This window comes from Cyprinus carpio, chromosome B4, assembly GCF_018340385.1.
Source record: "Cyprinus carpio isolate SPL01 chromosome B4, ASM1834038v1, whole genome shotgun sequence".
Lineage (NCBI taxonomy): Eukaryota > Metazoa > Chordata > Actinopteri > Cypriniformes > Cyprinidae > Cyprinus > Cyprinus carpio.
This window is the reverse complement of record NC_056600.1, coordinates 10,890,862-10,904,202: the sequence shown is the minus strand read 5'-3', so window position 1 is coordinate 10,904,202 and position 13,341 is coordinate 10,890,862. Positions and strand designations below refer to the sequence as shown.

Sequence of the window (13,341 nt, the reverse complement as noted above, 5' to 3'; positions counted from 1 at the left end):
TGTATTGCACACTGGGATGACAACTGACTCACTGTGGATTTCTTGGGGTTGCAGTTTTCACTGCTCTGGAGATACATCCAACCATGTCAAGTAACACAGGTTTGGAGGTATGCTACATCTGTCAGACATTTTAACAGGTGATGTGACTGTCTAATAGAGCTCAAGCATCCTTCCCCTATCATTTCCTCTCCACAGAGGATTATCAATTTCAAGACATGCCCTTGAGTGGCTTGATGGCCTCTTGATCAGGTAAAAAGAGAAATTCTGGCTTCTTTTCCCTCATAGCCACTAACACAGAAAGGAATGCACTTTGGTATGTACCAAATGCCCTGGATTCATAAAGTACAAGAATATTACAACAGTCTGAGGTAAAATATTAAAATGTGTTCTTATTTCTATTGTAATAAAATTAACCAAATGTATCTCCTCAAAAACTTTGATGTTAAGACAACATAAATGCAGTACTAAAGACACTTGTTCTATGTCACTGTAGTAACTGTTGTCTCTTACTAAGACATCCCTGTTGGAAAAGGGCCCAAATGTTATTTCTCCTCTCAAATCATAGTATAAAAACATTGAGTGTCCAAACTGCATGTACAACCTCAACTGTGCAGCCACTTATTCCCAAGTCCCATTTAATGAGGTTTGGGAAGTATCTTTGGGCGATGCTCAAACATGTGCTAGAGAATCACCATGAGTCTTTCAAAGTTAATGGAAGGGAGAATCACTGTTTGAAATAAAATGAATGGCATTGATAACCAAAGGCACATTGTATTAAACCTAAGGGCACAATTATTCCACACTGCTGTCAATTCATAAAACAATAAAAAAAAGTGTAAAGTACAATGTGAAATGCCTGCTGATGTTAGCAGGTAACTTCTGTATCTATAAAGCACTATGGGTGTCCAAAGGGGCCTGAGCCCCTGTGCAGTGTGCAGTAGGCCTGGAGGGCCTGTGTCAGTCTCCGGTGGGGGGGAGGGTGAGAGATCAACATGAGCATTACAGCTTTGCTGGTCTCCCTGACAGACCATAGTTTAACCCCCATCCACACCCCCACAATCTATGACTGCTTGAAAGTAAGCAGGACTACCTCCTGCTAGAGTAGGATTTCAAAGTAGTGGCAGATATATTTCTTTGTGCATTACACCATAAATCACTCATTTGATATACAAGCCCACATTCAGGACACTGGTTCCACCTATGTTAGCTCTTCGTTGACACAAAAAATTGAAATAAATAAACTTATTAAGCTTTTACACCCATTTCAGTCAAATTATTCTTTCCATGTCATAAATGCTACAAAAATGGCCAGCCTTTTTTTTTTCAAATCCAACTGTTCTGGATTTGGGGAAAAAGTGTTATTAATGACTTATTTGTAACATTATTTATTATTATAAAAGGGAACAACCTTTTAGAATTTTAACTCTGGCCTGATATTAGCAAGTCCACACAATGATTATGTAACAATATGAGGGGTATGCAATGTAGCCATCTGTATTGTCTTAGTGGTTATAAATTTGATTCAAGACTTGAATCACGTTCCATGCTCTGCCATAACATTGTCCACCTAAAATATTTATCTTTATTAGCATCGTTACTTCAAGTAAATGCAATGTCCTGCCTTCCTATTCTTCAAATACGAGTCCTAGTCACTGCAAAAAAGCATTCACTTTAGAGACAAAAGAAATCTAGACTCTAACTAGATAAGTCTTCACTCATTGTGATTATACAATACTGTTTTGATCCATGAGCATTAAGTTTCAAGCTATAAAAATGAATAAATAAAAAAGGTAAAGCACCATTTTTTTTTTCTTCTGAGACAGTACTTGTTCAAAAGCAACTCTTCCAGCAAAATAGCTTATGATTACATTAACGTACACCTGTCAGTTACTGCTGAGAACAGTATTGTTTCTATCAAACGACATAAATTCCTTTAAAATTGCCATGAATCTACTGTAGTGTAGACCACTCTAGACACTCTCTCTTTTCCTCATTTAATTTCTTTAACGAACGTCAAGAGATTTATAGGCACAAACCAAATCTATCATGTAAACATTGTTTCTTTCTGCTACCTCATAACAGTCTGCAACATCCACTCTCCATTATGACCGGTTTCTCTTACCATAGTATGTTCTCTATTCTTGATATTGACAACAATGATGCTGGGAAATGCAACAAGCCTCAGATCACATAGCTTTTAGTAAAATGCATTTTTAATCAGCACCCATTAACGCACTATTTATCTGACAGGATCTGAGGGTGGTGATTAATATTTCAGAAGCACACAAAACAATGTATTCTATCATTACTTCATTGTGGCGAGGCCATTTACTTTTTATGCTACAAGATTTAGGTATTAAACCAAGTGGGACTTTCTGTTATTATAGACCAGATTGTATGAATGCTTCTTCAAAGCAGCATTCAACCAGCCCTGAGATAAAAACTTAAAAGTGTTGTTCCCCCTTTCTTGGCCATTTGAGCTTTCCTAGAAAAAAATCCAACTAAAGGTGCTACGAAGCAGTTCATAAATGGTGGATATGCATTTACGACTCTTATTCCTAAAAATGCCACACTTCTGAATGCTCAGCTTTGCACAATTTCCAATATTATAATTTCAAAGAAAAAAAGAAATTAGTGTTCAGCTAACTAATTTTGGCAACACTGTCCTTTGTTGTATATTCCCATTGGCATCAGTCATTTGTGCCAGGTTAGTCCTTAATTTTGTGGCTGAGCCAGAAGGGGGAGGTAATTTGGAGATTGAAGTTATAGCACCAGTACCCTCAGTGATCCGCTTTACGGTGGTTTTCTCCCCAGTGGGAGGTTTTGGCAAGCGTCTTCTGAGCCATGGGTGGCGTAGGGCCTGACTAGGGGTCAAGCGCAGGGATGGGTCCCACTCTAGACACTGTTTGAGAAAGTCCAAGAAGAGGGGGTCGTCACAGCCCTTAAGTGCTGTCACCCAGTCCCTGCTGCCTGGTGGACCTCTGAGCTTGCCCCTACGTGACCTTCCCCCATTCAACACCACTGAGCCATCAGGTAAGGTTGTGACTGTGCAGTAACGGGGGTATCCCTTCGAACTGACAAAATTTTTGGCTCTCTTAGATGAATCCAGTAGCTTCTGGGAGGGCATACCCAGCAGCTCTATGACACATGCTAGTTGGTCCCCTTCATCTTCTCCAGGCAAGAGAGGGTACCCTGTAAGCAATTCCGCTAAGATACAACCCAAGCTCCACATATCAATTGGCATCCCATATCGAGCACCCAGAATGACCTCTGGGGCCCTGTAGAAGCGTGACTGTATGTAAGTGTAGACCCGTTGATGCTCGTAGCAGCTGGAGCCAAAGTCGATCACTTTTATCCCACTGCGCCCCTGCTGCTTCAAAAGGATATTCTCAGGCTTGAGGTCGCAGTGAATGATTCTGTTCTTGTGCAAGGAGTCGAGACACTGTAAGATGGAGTGTGCAAACTTGCGCACTAGTGGCAAACTAAAGCCCTGAAACTTGTTTTTCTTGACAAGCTCATAAAGGTTCATGCTGAGCAACTCGAACGTCATGCAGATATGGTTGCGGAATGTGAAGTTCTCCAGCATGTGGATGACATTCATGGTGGAGTCCTTATCCTGTTTGCGCAAGTGTTCCAGAATGCGAATTTCCTCAGCTGCTTGGCGATGGAATCGCTTTTCGTTCCGTACCATTTTCAGGGCTACTTGCTGGTGGTTCTTGTGGTCGTAGGCCTTCACCACCTGGCCAAAACTGCCTTTACCAATAACCTTTAGTACCTCAAACCTATATGCTATATGGTCATGGGGCACATGAATGTAGGAGCCCTGATCATCATCATAACCTCCATTGTTTGAACCCCCAACTACACCTTGTCTTTTCTTTGCATTTGGACCTATAAAGTAGATCTCAGGGTAGCTGAAGATCTCTTGGTGTTCAAACACTGAAAGCTTAGACATGTACTGTTTCATGGCCTGCTCAGGAGTAAAAGGTGCTGGCTTGGGTTTGCTTTCAGTTGATTTGATGGAAGTTGAGCTGCCTTGTCGACACTGGCTGCTTTCTTGCTGCTTCTCCGGCATGGCCAGACCTGCTCTACCTAGGGGTGTCAACCCATTGGGTTGTGCAGTCAACACTGTCCGTTTGTTGCTGTTCTCCTCGAACAGCTGTTGAACGTGGATCTGCTGGTGATTCCCAACGTGCAGATGGTCATTCATTGTGTGCTTATTGCCTCCAGCCTGGATAAGGTAAAACAAAAACAACATGCATCATTTGAGGATTGATTCCAAAATAAATGAAAAGAACAGATGATATAACAAACCAAATTTAGATTTGACACAAAACAGACCAGAGCTATAGAATCTTTTGAAGGTATTGAAAATGCATGTCATTTAAACTCTGTCAATGCTGAAGGAAGAACCTAGGTCTAGTCTACTGTAGCAAGAAAATATTCAAAGCAGTCTCTTAAAGTGTAAGGTGAAAGCGAGGTCACTTCAGGCCAGATAACACAATTGTTGTAAGTATGACTAACAATTTTTCCATGATTCTCTACAATAGGCTTGCGTATTGTCTGCGTATTTGCATACACTATTAAAAAATAAGAAAAGCCTAGGGTACAACTAAATGCTCCCTGTCTATTCTTATTGGATCAAGAGGAATGAAGCTTCCTTAACTAAAGACCAGAGATCAGCACATAATCTACAGAATGAAAAGAAAGGCTTGACAGACAAAATGTACAGAATAAAAACAGATTGGGCACTTATGTCTTATCCTAAATGTTATCCCCTGCTATGCATTGACTTCAGACTGAACATGATGGGTCCTTCTCACATAATCATATAAAAGAATTGTACTATTCTTGCAAACGAATCAGTGTGTTCATGACTGCATGTTTGCATAATTTACTTCAAAATGTTACATAACTGGTCTAAAAGATTGGTGTCTGAGGTGTAGTGTGCTATTTCTTAACCTTTCAATTCAAATGCTATTTGTTGTTATACCTTGTTTTTAGGATGGGGAAATCAGACTTGTGCACAAAGCTATGGAAGGCGAGGTTTTGTTTATTCAAGGACATTAGACATGAATTTCCTGCTTTCCTGAATCTCCTGCCTGGCAAGATGCTTGCTTCCTTGATAATGTGATTACCTCTGCATCTTGTTTTTACAAGGACATCCTGTTGCTTCAGTCAGACATCTGTGGCAACCTTCTCATTCTATACAAAAACAAAAACGCTTACACCTTTGAACATGACTCCCTTGACATGGCTGCTGTCCTGTTATTTCAGACTGATAGTTTTAATGGATTAGTGTTTATTTTTATGTTTTGAATGGTAATGCTTATAATCCACTTAATTGTGCTTTATTGTCTAATCTCAGCCATGCTGTATTCACATGCAGAAAGAGTGATAATCTCCAAAACTAAATAACATATCAGGCCAATACAAGACTTTTGATTTTTTACAGATCCTTTTCATCTCAAACTGTAATCCCCCAGATGGTCAGTGCTGATGTTTCTACACCTCTGACTGAAGATAAAGAGTAATACCCAGTTTGAACTCTAAATCCAAGGTTTCTGATACAATCTGCTCTTAAAACACTCAATATTCAGCCATATTTCTTTTCCCTGCCTCACACAAGACAAGAGCAGTGACAATGATGTACTGCTGAACAACAAGGCTCTGGTTTAGAAAACTGTATCAGTCAAATCTAAATATAAATGTAACCAATAGCTAATCCTTAATCAATAAACCAATCTTTAGGTGTCACACAATAAATCACACTGGTTCAATTGAGCAAATGATATAAAGTGGAGATTTATGGATTAATTAAGGCAGGGTAGTCTAAATAATTTACCAGCCATACATAAAAAAGAAAAGAGCACTATTTCTAAAGGAACCATTTTCAGAGATTATGCATCATACACAAGATAATCTCCCATCTTGTGTAGGAACTACACTAAGAGTGAATTAAGCTTCAATTAGGGCTACACAAATAAAACAAAATTCATAACTGTCGATTATTCTCTTGAAACTGTAATTGCGATTATTAGTTGCGATTATTACAATTTACTTTTAATGATGTTTATACTTTGTTTGAATCAACTGCATGCCATATTTTTAGATGAAAATAAACAAGCTGAAAACACTAACTGAAAAACTTTTATTGCTTTTCTATAGTATTAAGCCTCAAATGTCAATTATACACTGGATTGGTTTCTTCTTTAAATAAAAAAGTAAATATAAGAATGGTTATTATAATTTAACTAAAATTTAAACAATGGGAAAACCTTTAATATAACCTGTAGAAAGAAAAAAACCCATCTTAAGCACGCAGAACAACATAAGTGGAACTTTGAAAGATTAATTGCTGCTTTGAATGATAACGCAATTGTAACATCCGTAATTGTAATTGAGATTAGAAATTCGATTAATTGTGCAGCCCTAGCTTCAATTTAATTCTTCTGTTGTACTTGGCTGCCCTGTCGGTTAATTCTAACATGATCTGGACAGGTGGGGGGTCATGGAAAGCGCATGCTGGCTGACAGCTGTAGAGGAAATAACTGGAGCTGAACAAAAGACACATTTGGTCTGAGAGATCATTCTAATGCTCACTTACCCTGCCAAATACATATAGCATACTGCATGATAGAAGTGCTAAAAAGCTGTGATTCAACTGCCCTTAATGAGATTAACTGGACTTTGAAAGGTATGACACTCTTTGATTTTAGACAAATGCAGAGAGAACAAGTCCCCAAGATTCCTACTAAATGCCATACATAATTTGATTTAGTACTTAGACAATAGAAAAGCATCAGAAATGTATTTTAATATCTTATACATAATCAGCTCTATATACCGTATACAAAATCAGCTTTAATTTGTTGATGTAATCTGTTACATAACCAAGTAGGAACGAGCCCTTCAAAATTACTGTTAACTTAAGCATAATCACATCATAGCTCATCATCACACCTAATTACCATCTAAGTAATAAGCAAGGGCAAGGTGCAAGTTATAATTCCCAGTAAGATGTGAAGCTTATTTTGCATCTTCAGAAACCTGAAAAAATCCTAAATGGAAGCACAGCAAGGTCTGCATGGTCTTCACTTATTCGCTAAAACAGGGCATACACATATACATTAATGTATTTGCAGCTTATCAGTTAAATATCATTAAATATACATGTTGGTTTAAGAGATAGATTTGCAAATACAATGCTAAAATGTAATTTGATAATAACAATCGCAGGAATTCTGTCTTGTAAGAGAATGCAGACATACAAATGCACCTACCATGCAAGCCTGTGTCTATATTTACCCCTATTAGAATGACAGCTAAAAAAAGAACTCCGGGGTATTTAGTCATAAATGGCATTGATCCAATTGTTGTATTTAATTCAGAATAACATGTCGAATACACTTATATGAACTGCAATTCTTTAAACTTTACTAATAAACTAAATATTTGACTGTCATGCATTATGAGCTTATATATTATAATATCATGTTTATTATTCTAATACCATGCAAAATATCCTTACCATGCAGACTCAATGGATTATAATTTTGGATGTATGGATTTACATAAGGAAATTCACTAGATGACAGATTTCAGCTGTGCCTGTTGGCGTCACACTGATGGCCTGAGCATTTCCCATCCCCCACTAATGGCAACACACAATACATTAGCCAATGACTCTGAGAGAGCCACTGATCATAACTACCGCTTATATTCCTTTCCTCAAAAAGGAATGGGTTTTATTTACCAAAACAAGGGGTAAAGCATGCATTTTGGTTTTCAAAATGTTGAAACTACTGTAAAGGTCTTCTTACTACTGTCTCTTAAAAATGCATACCTTACAAATAAAGTGCTGTTTTTGTCCAACCACATCCAATATTCCACGTGTCAGACTTTCTTTTCTGTCAGAACCTTTGTCATGCAACGCCAGTTTAACATCTCACAATACTGACACAATATGGACCATTGCTTAAGGGCTCTGAACAATACTTGCTATAAAGCATATTGAAGTGGGTGCTAGGGGGTCAGCAGAAAATTTGAAAGAGAAAAAATACTTTAATCAAAATATATATTTTATGGCTGTCAAAGTTAATGTGTTATAACAATAATCTATCTTGTAACAATAACCTATCTTGCTCACTGTGACTTGTAAGGAACTATTCTTTGTAAAACTGCAGTCAAACACAAATTTTTGCAAAAAGCACAGTACAAATGGATTCATATTGAACTGAAAATGGTTTTCTTCAGGTACATATACCTCAAACATTAATCAAAAAAAGTGTAGGAAAAACACATACAGTAAACTAAATACATAGTAAATATTTTCCACATGTTTTAAAATGTTTTGAACTCAGTACACGTGACGATAAAAAAGCCATATAATTACTTAATTTTGAAGAAAAAAAAAACACATTATGAGAACAAAGAAAGGGACATGAATGGTGGAAAGTGCAAGCAAGAAGGTTCATTTTACCGTGAGAGAGTTGATGTTCCTGAGTGGTGGTAATGTGACGGGGGATGTGGCTTCAGTCCCTGCTCCAGCTCGGGGACCCCCGATGCCCAGTCCTGGGGAAGACTGTAGCTGGCAAATCTCACCCCCTTTGCCTGTTGAAATTCAGCAAATATGTATTTGGTAAAATGTTTACACAACTGCATGTCAGTATTTTTAAAAGGCAAAAGAAAACTATAGCCCCGTTACGTTACATGCATTGATACATAAGATGTATAAATCAATTATGAAATTTAAAGAGGACCAGAGTGCTACTTAAACCATTTAACAACCACACAACAAACGAAAACCAACATTAGCACAACGAAAACCTGTAATACAGACACACGAGCTATTAAACGACTATTACATTTAAAATACATTAATCTAAAGCGCTTTGTTTCTGTATCTAGTCTCTACAGCAACAGTGATAATTAACTAATAAATACAAAAACAGCCGCTTTTCCAATGCTGTTTCCGGGGCTTATAGCTACTGTACTCGACCATACAGTACACGGCGAGCAATGAAACGAAAAGCTGCGAGCCTTACAAGCGTTATGGAGCATTTAAATTGGATAAATAATCCATCTCCTCAATCCAATCCGGAGAATAAACGAGACCGGCGTCGCCCTCTTAGATCCGGGCATTGGGTTCCTTACCAGTCGGCTGGACAGCGGCAGCAGCAGCGCAGGGTTTCTTGGTTAACATGGCCGCTGGAGAATCACACACACACGCAGAAAAGCCACTTCAGAGTCTCTCCCCTCCTCCCTGTGATCACCCACTCTGACTGCTGCTACTCCAATCAGCTACATCCAGACCTGAGCGAGCAAACTCTAGGGGCTGCTTCCTCAAACGCTACCCGATTTCGCGTTAGCATCGCTTGGAAACGTGCAAAACAAACAAAGGCGCACGCATGGCTCTGAACTGCTCCGCACTTTTGGGCCTAGGAAATTCTGCACAACCCGTGGCATTCTCTCTCACACATACACTAAGCGAAATATACTTTAAACCGGTTTAGGGTGTTGTCTGTCTGGACTTATCTATCAGCCTCGTTCGCCTCCACCTTCTTTACTTTCCCCTCCCCGTGCGGCAAGCCCTTTTCACATTTATCTATGAATAGTATTTATTAATGCAATTGTGACACTTTATCTTTTACAAAGGCAGTAATAACCATTAATTTGGCACTGGTATTTACTCCAGATGTGACTATTGTCTATTTACGGTTACATTATTCCTAAGTCATACCAGTACTTATTTTTAGTTGTAATAACTCAAAGCTTTTATAGTAGCCTATTTCCTGCTCACCTTAGTAAATAAATGAATGAATTAATGAATGACTGGGTCCCACTTTATATTAGGTTGCCTTAACTGCTATGTACTTACATTTAGATGAATCATTTGATACAATGCACTTATTGTGTACATACATGTTTTTACATTGTACTTATGTTTAAAAAAAAAAATTAAAAATACATCTGTAATTAATTTCTGAAATTACATTTATAATTACAGTTTACCCATCCCTTACACCTTAACCCACTCTTAAACCAACCCAAACCACCAAACCTGTTCCCAACCGTACCCATATCCAACCTCAATACCAGCAAACGTGTTTTGCAATACAATACGACCACAATAAGTCTACGTTCACACTGCAGGGCTTAATCAATTTTTTGAAAAAATTCGATTTTTTTTGCAAGGCCGTTCACAAATGCGACCTTTTGTGATCTCCTGTGTGAACGTGAAATGACCCAGAAGTCTGCGCAGAAGAGTACTCAACGGCCAACGACGTCACTCGTTGTTTGCGGAAGTAGCTAACGTTAAACATGGATGTCAAAAACAGTGTAAGCAACAGCAGCTCTTTTTGCAAATTAAAGTTATTTTCCCAACGGAGCCAGCACAATTACATCTTCCGTTTTAAGAACAAATTAAGCCCACGTTTTGTGGAGCAGTGTTAGCAACGTCCCAGAGAAAACGTGTGGGTGCGGAGTCGCAGCCGGAGTGGTGGGATACTGATGTGAGTGGCTTCTATCTTCTCGTCCCGCCTACTTCAACGCAGAATTATGACGTTTGTAGCGTATCAATGACGTACGGGTCGTACCGTTCAGACGGAGGTCGCATTTCAAAAGATCGGATACGTATTGGATTCAGGACCACATACCCAAGTGGCCTGGGTCACATTTGAAAAGATCGGATTGTTCAGACTGTCATGACGAGATCAGATACAGGTCGCATAGAGGCAAAAAAAAAATGGTCGTTTCAGCCTGCAGTGTGAACGTAGCCTAAGTAAATTTTTTTATGTAAGTACATAGTAGTTAAGGCCACCTAATAAAAAGTGTGACCAATGAATGAATGAATGCATGGATGATACAAAAAGTAAGTCTACTACTGAAATAAAAACAGAAGTTGTCATGTTAAAATAGCTTGCCATACTCCCAAAGGACTCCCAAAGTCTACCAATCACAGTCCCAAACAGAGCACAAATTCACTTAGTCACACACCTTATGCCACAAGTTTGTTTACATGTGCATACTGTAAATTTGATGAGAAACCGTTTTTTTTTTCATGCTTTCAGTCCTGTTTCGATCACACACAATTATAGCATTCAATTTTGAACCCCGTCTACTTTCACTGGTAACGTGTGATTAAAATGTACTTTTGAGTCTGAAGAGTCTAAGAAAAGAGTTGATATTTTTACAGAGAGACAGATAGTCTTATCCATTTCTTGATTGCTTGTGAACATTCACACATGAACAGATCTTTTTATTTCTAGTTTGCCCATTTGAAATATGTCTGCTTAAAGCTTTATAAAAGGTAACACCCAGGTTGCCTTAAATATTATAACATACTATTGCCTTTTGTAACTCTCTGCAGTGTTTTATTGACCAACTGATTTAAAAAAAAAAAAAACCCACTGGTTTACAAATTAACATTTAAAATTATTAATTTTCCTTATACTTTTTCAGCACGTTATTTTTGCATGACAGTTGAAATGACTGTCCACTAGAGGGTGGAGTGAGTGCCGCATATCATTACTGCCTCCACATGTACAGTACTGTACATTTAGTTCCCAAATAAGAACCATGTATGTACATATTAGATTATGTTGCTTAATTTGATTGCTTAATTAAATTTTAGTACAGTTGCATCAAACACAACACTACACAAAAATCATGTCCCAGATTCCTCTGATATCACAAACTTCAGACAGCTGCTGGTAAATTTGTATAAATGCATCACTACAGATAAAAAAAAGATAAATACATCCAAGCTACATTTCAAAGCACATTCTACGGTGATTAGGTTATATGTGATGTGATTGAATCTGTGTATTATCTAAGAGACATCAAGCACAATAACAATGATAGATCTTATTCCTCTGAGTAGGCTACTGTTGTGGTTTTGAGTTTCATCAACTCAGATAATCCTATTTTAGTCTTTGAATAGTGGTATATCCCAAAGAAGTGATTTTTGATAATGATCATGAAATCCTATATCTGTGAGCATCAGCAGTTTCAGGCTCAGCATTTTAACATAAAAATATTATCTGTTTCCATCTACTAGTCATGACAGAAAAAAAATACTTATTGCACAGCACTGAATATGAGGCAGTTATTTTAGAGAATTTACTATCGAATCTGGCTTAACTTTCAGCCTCTAAAACAAACAAAAAAGCAAGGTTCAGCATACAAAATGTACACTCTCTAAAAAAGTCAAATGCAAAATAAAAACAAGTCACAATCATCTCCCCCATCCATCCCCCTAGGAAGCGAGCTAATGTAGTGTCACATGTCAGGCTGTGGTCAGAAGGGAGCAGGGTATGCTGGGATGGCTGTCATGGCATTTGTCACTGTGGTTACTGGGAAACATCAGGAGGCACTATGTAAGGAATTGGGGCTCTGATAACAGGATTGGGTCATTTTAAACGGGGAGTGTTAGAAGGGCTGATCTAGGGGTTGCGTTAATTCTCACATTATTGCCTTGTAGTTTCTGATAGTGTGATAGCAAAGGGCTGACAGAACCCATTTGCTAAGGCATAGCCATGCAATCACTGAGGCATGGCACTCAGGGCCAAAAGCTGTGAAAAGACCTGCAGAAGTGCGATAGCAATAGAATCATTAGGGTTATGTGCAGTTGAGTTCCTCCGCTGCTTATGTAAATACTGACATGCCTTTCCTTTCTATTAACAAACAAAGGGACTTTAAACCCCATTCTCATATACCCGCTTTACTAGGCCAAATCTACTATGATATTTGTACCAAATGTTTAATGGCAGTGCTTCTCAAACATGGGGCCTGGGTCCATGAGGGCTTTAGAAGAGTTCCAGGGTGCCTCAAGATGTTATTATAAAAAAAGAGTAGTTTCTTTTTTGCCAAAATGGTTTTGGAGGGCTGAAACCTTTTACTAAAACGTTCTGTTAACGCTTTTCCGAAGGTGTGTTTCGACTTGTCAGCATCTATTTTTTGTATACACTACAATGTGAATAAGCTACAGGAGGTAATGTCAGCAGTATTGATACTAGGGCTGGGTTGACAATATTAGTTTCTCAATTTAAAAATGCTTACATCGAAAATTGATATTGATGCTTAAGTCCCCAAATCATTCTTAGTCTATACTGATGCAATAACAAAACATTACTAAACATAATTTGTAATGAACCTGCAATGCAATAACTGTCACGTTTGATATGAAACAAAGTCTCAGCTTTTATTTAAATTCAAACCATAAATGTAATTTTAGCACAATATAACTATTAGTTATGGCACTAGTTTCAACTGCAGAAAGACATCAATAAAACAGCTTGTAAACAATGCCACATAATGTTACCTCTAATTTACCTCAAG

The 13,341-nt window shown here is 38.1% G+C and overlaps 1 protein-coding gene across 2 annotated transcripts; it reads right to left on the bottom strand.

The window, feature by feature from the left end:
• Positions 1-277: 277 nt before the first annotated feature.
• On the bottom strand, positions 278-9,562 carry dyrk2 (dual-specificity tyrosine-(Y)-phosphorylation regulated kinase 2). 2 transcript variants are annotated; one of them, XM_019068933.2, is made up of 3 exons: positions 9,157-9,562; positions 8,483-8,613; positions 278-4,231 (listed from the first exon to the last, which is right to left on the bottom strand). In XM_019068933.2, exons 1-3 carry the CDS (start codon positions 9,203-9,205, stop codon positions 2,639-2,641), a joined length of 1,773 nt encoding a protein of 590 aa, XP_018924478.1. In that variant the 5' UTR covers positions 9,206-9,562; the 3' UTR covers positions 278-2,638. The 2 variants fall into 2 exon arrangements, with proteins under 2 accessions (XP_018924478.1, XP_018924479.1); XM_019068934.2 differs by having other exon boundaries at positions 9,048-9,185.
• Positions 9,563-13,341: the final 3,779 nt, after the last annotated feature.